Consider the following 4,848-nt stretch of genomic DNA (forward strand, 5'->3'; position numbering starts at 1 on the left):
AGTCACTACCTGGAGGAATCAGGGAATTCCTCCAGAGGAAGCCAAATCCCAAGGAGTTTTTGGTGTTACTTGGCTTGTTATATATCAGCTGTATTCTGTTATGAAAATCATGTGTGCCTTCATAGTTTTCCCAATTGACTTTTCCCTAAGAAGGGCTAACAGTGTGGATTGATCACTCTCTGGACATACACATTCCAGGTATTTGGAGAATAGCCTCAGGAAAGGCTTTCTCTGGAATCAGATATCTCCCCTAGCCACTTTCAAGGACTAAAGGAGACATCGCCCAGGTGGTCACCCAATTTCCGAGGATTAAGTGATAACAACCCATAGGCGAGTCTCCTGACTTAAGGTAAATTCCACAAGGGGACACCGCCTAGGTCAGGTAGACATTAAATAATAGCTTTACACAATTTAGCTCAGACCCCTCCTTTCTTACAGCCTTACAAACTTTATAGACCTCTAACTACTTACCTAACCACTTCTGGGAATATTTAGATAACCTTCTGTGCTAACAGCTATGCTCAGCCAGAACTCCCAGTTCAAGCCTCCCTGTAATTATCATTATTGGTAGCATCTGGTCAGGTCCATCACTGGATGGAAGAAAGTACCTTATCAGAGATACCTCTGTACTCTCTAGAACAGACTTAAGCATCCAGGCTACCTGTTTGAGAAGGCCTGGCGGATGTGCCAATTAAGCCTTACTTCCTCTTTTCCCAAACCTTACCGCCAGTTCCAGATCTCCCTTTAACTATCACCAGAGGCATCTAGCTGTACACAGGTTGCCTAGCAACTGAGCACACTTTCCCCCACCCTGCAGAAAAACAGCAGATAGCTTGGACAGATAGGAGCTACAGGAAAAAAGAAGACAGTTTTATTTTCTCCCATTGACCTAGCAACTTATAGATTCTTAACACTTTCTACCAACCACATTTAAGATTATAGTTGAGCACATGAGATTCCCTCTTCTTAGATATTACCTGAATTTAGCCTTTAATTCATTTCCCCCATTGGTCACTTCCCTTTGGGGTTGCAAGTGATAATTAACGGTTATTGCCTCCCTGTGTGATTCTTATCACCCCTCCATTTGACCCTGGAAGCCTGGCTTTGCACTGCTAAGGGAATACTGCTTGTAAGTGTATATATACCAGGACTCCCAGGGCACAAGAGGACAGAGAGGAGAGAAGAGAATGGAAGAACTAGATGGGTAAGAACTTGAGAGGAACAAACTGAGATGGGGAAGAAGTAGATTGAAGGGCTACAGCAGAGTACTAGAGGAACGAGATGGAAGATGAGGAAGAGCCAGATGAGAGAGAAGGAGACGGGAGAGGAGATGATATGGGAAGGAACAAGATGGATGAGAACCTAGAAGGGGCAGAACTATATGAAGGAATTAAGATAGAACATAGAGGGGATCGCAGACAAATGTAGAGAGAAATCAGGCTAAAGATGACCTAAATATGAGAGCAGAATATAAGCTTGTAAATGTCACAGAATAATAAAGTATATGGACTAAGGAGTTTCATGTACATAGATTCATTTCATCCCATTAAAGATTAATTATCAGCTGGTTGTAGATTCTTCCCGGACCCTGGGAGGGGACTATCGAGGGGCTGGACCCCCATAGTCACCGATATTCCAAGACACTGGAAACAGCCAGGCCAGACCTGTGCCACAGGTAATACTATCTCCAGAGTCAGCGCCAACTGGATCCATCTTGGCCATCAGAGCAGGAGAATCTTGACTAGGCTAAGTTCAGAATGTTTCCACCTCCCAGCTGCTGCCCAGAGCCCAGTCCTCCATCAGACTCGGTTCCCTCCCAGCTCTCCTCAGGCTGCGCTCACAGTTAGACAAGATCCTACCACGGCATGCCCCCTACAAGAAGACACTTTGCCAATCCCACTGTTTAAGTCTGTCCCAGAGCCTTCATACCTCCAGGGTGTGAAATCCTTCACACAATTGTATGTGTGAAGAAAAGCCAGGGTGTATAAAATTGCACTTGCACGCTGCTCTGTGTCACCCAGTCATTGTGACTACACTTTGACTTTCCCAGGAACCACAACTAGTTTTTATTTGCTTTTATAAAGCTGTTCAAAGAAAATTATTAATGACAAGCCTCAAATCTATACTAAAATGTCCACCAGTATCCTTATACTAAGACTGGAGGAGCTGATTCTGTCAAACACCTTACCTTGGCTTCAGTTCATTGGGAACATTGTAATTGTTTGTTTGTGCATGCGTACATGTGTGCGTGCATGCGTGTGTGCATGCGTGCGTGCGTGCGTATGTGTGTGTGTGTGTGTGTGTGTGTGTGTGTGTGTGTGTGTGTGTAAGAGTATGCAAGTGAACCAATGCACACATGTCCACTTTATTAGTTTTGAATGGGTTCTCTTACTGATTCTGCAGCTTGTCAGTTTAGGGACAGGGTGGAGGCCAGCGAGCCTCAGTCCTGTCTTCATGCCCCTAGCGCTGGGGTTCCAGGCACACGGACATTTTCACACGGGTGGTGCGAATGCGAACTCAAGTCCCCTCACTTTAGGCACTGGGCCACCTCCCCAGCTTAAACCTGCTTTTCTCACTTAGTTCTTCCTACTTCCTCTTACAAACTGGTATTTTTATTGACCTACCAAACAGAAATTCTTGGTAGGGAATGTTTTCTCAATCATTCAAAACCCACGCATTCCCGAGAGTCCTACTTTCAGTGGGAAGAGGGCACTGTCAATGTCTCCCGTTTGCTTGGCCCTTGGGCTCCACCCTTTCCACAGAGTACACATCACTAATGCAAACGCATTATATCTTCACATCTGGCCTGCTGCATTGCGCAGACTCCCGACCCTCTTCTGGGACACTCAGCACCCTACTAAACATGGATAAGGGTCTTCCTCCAGGGTGACCCAGCCAAGTGGGATCCAGCATGGACAGCCCTCCCTTACGCCACTGAGATCAAAGCCTGCTTCCGCATCCTTGACTCCTTCAAGTCTACCAAGCAGCGCTTGAGTCCCCTTGGCCACAACAGTTCGGGAGAAGCATTGGATGAAGGCTGAGGTCTCACAGGACACTCGGCAGCAAACCAGGAAGACACACTGTGTTTGTTTCTGCCCTAGCTGTCAAGCCACCAACGGCTCTGGACTGGGCTTCCGGGGGCTATGCTTTCTTCTCCACTATGACTGATTGGTTTAAGAAACACCAAGAGAGCAAATACCCCCAGGAAAATGACCTTTCTGCAGATTCTGCTGAATAGTTATTAGTGCTCAGGACTAAAGCTAGGTTGGGGATCTGCATTCTAGTCCTTCCCTGAAGGGTGTGCCTGCTTACTGAGCTCATCTGACCCAGTTAACGGTAATGGAAAGAGCAGCCACCAGCTGGCGTGTTGGGTGGGGCTGAGTGTGCTCCCACCCTGTCCTCCCTACACAGTCAGCAAGCCCCCCTTCCTAGCTGCTAAAAAATAAAGGGGCGGGGGCGGGGGGGGGAGTTCAAGCGGATGGATGGCAGGTAGAATGGCCAGGTCTCTTAGAGAGGGGACAGCCGCCAGGTAGAAGATTTTCAGGGACAGAAGCTGCAGGCTAGGGCGCACAACGTGGCCACCACCCACCTCTTGATGTAGCTGCTGAGGCGGTAGAGCTGCCCGTCGAAGCTCACTAGGCCGTCCCCGAAGACGTTGAAGCCCCCTCGCGCGTCCGCGGCGGGTTCCCCCAGCCCGGACACCACCAGCTGCTCACCACGCAGCTGGAAGGCCCCAGGCTGCAGGCGGAGCAGCTGCGACAGGGGCAGCAGGGCCAGCTCGCAGTCGCACGTCCACAGGCTGCGGAGCTCCCCGGATGATATGGAGGTCAGGCTGGGTCTGGGCACAGGTTCGCACGCCGCGGTGGCCATACCCAGGCTGTGGCTCGGTCCCCTTCCTACCCCGAGGGTCGCCAAGTGGGAGGATTAAGCCTGTCTGTCCTGCCGACTACTGCACACAGCAGTCTCTCGGGAGCCCTCCTGTCGCCCTCAAGGCTGCTCACCCTCGAGGAGTGCTGCAGGCAAGGCACGGAGAAAGCGGTCCCCGCGCTGGGCAGCCCCTTTTATCAGGCACCGGGCACGCCCCTCCAGCCCCCAGGCAGGACCCCAGATGCTCCTCTCCAGCAGAGCAATCAGCGTTTCATAACTTGGCGCACTCCCACCTCGCCTGCTCACAGCCAAGACGAACTTAGTCATCCCACTGGGGTCAGACGCTCAGCCCCCGCGTGGGGCCCTCCCTGCCTGGTGCGCACTGCCGGGCGCAGCATCTTCCCCCACGACAGATGCCCGGGCCTGGCGCAGTGCCCATCCATCCCTCAGGTGCCACTGCTCCCAGAGGATTACACAGGCTTACTGACCACCTCTCCATCTGGGGCCCAGGGGCTTTCGGAGCTCAGGCTGGGAGCTCCACCGGCATCTACATCCCCCACCCCATGCCCAGTCTCAAGTCTCCAGCTCCCTCCACCTCCACCGAGATGATCTGGCTTTTCCTTCTCTCAGCCCTTCCTGGAGCGGGGTCCCACCCACCCAGCATCCTTCTCTGAGCAGCCGGCCACTTTCCCACAAGGCTTTTCTGCATCCCCTGTGCACCCCATTTCTCGGCCCTCTTGTTCCTGAGGCTCCCGGGGACCCTTGGTAGCTATGTGCTTGGATCCAAGTCAGAAGACCCTAGCAGGCCTCCCCTGTGGGCTGAGCTCCCCAATACCAGAATCTGATCATCAGTTTATAGATACTTGGGTGCTCTCGCTATGTGCTCACACGTTTCTTGAGGGACGCAAGGACTATTATCCCTTGAAATTAATTAAATGAAGACAGGCAAATAACCCCAACCCCTGCCGCCATCCAACTTGT

At 51.3% G+C, this 4,848-nt stretch overlaps 1 protein-coding gene across 1 annotated transcript in view; it reads right to left on the bottom strand.

The window, feature by feature from the left end:
- Medag (mesenteric estrogen dependent adipogenesis) overlaps nucleotides 1-4,162 on the bottom strand; it is a 20,304-nt gene extending 16,142 nt beyond the window's left edge. Inside the window, exon 1 of the mRNA XM_006979608.4 lies at nucleotides 3,590-4,162. Within this exon, the coding sequence (XP_006979670.2) occupies nucleotides 3,590-3,870 (281 nt within the window). The 5' untranslated portion in view covers nucleotides 3,871-4,162. The remainder of the gene's footprint in view (nucleotides 1-3,589) is intronic.
- Between the last annotated feature and the right edge of the window lie 686 nt (nucleotides 4,163-4,848).

Source organism: Peromyscus maniculatus, chromosome 23, assembly GCF_049852395.1.
Source record: "Peromyscus maniculatus bairdii isolate BWxNUB_F1_BW_parent chromosome 23, HU_Pman_BW_mat_3.1, whole genome shotgun sequence".
Classification (NCBI taxonomy): Eukaryota; Metazoa; Chordata; class Mammalia; order Rodentia; family Cricetidae; genus Peromyscus; species Peromyscus maniculatus.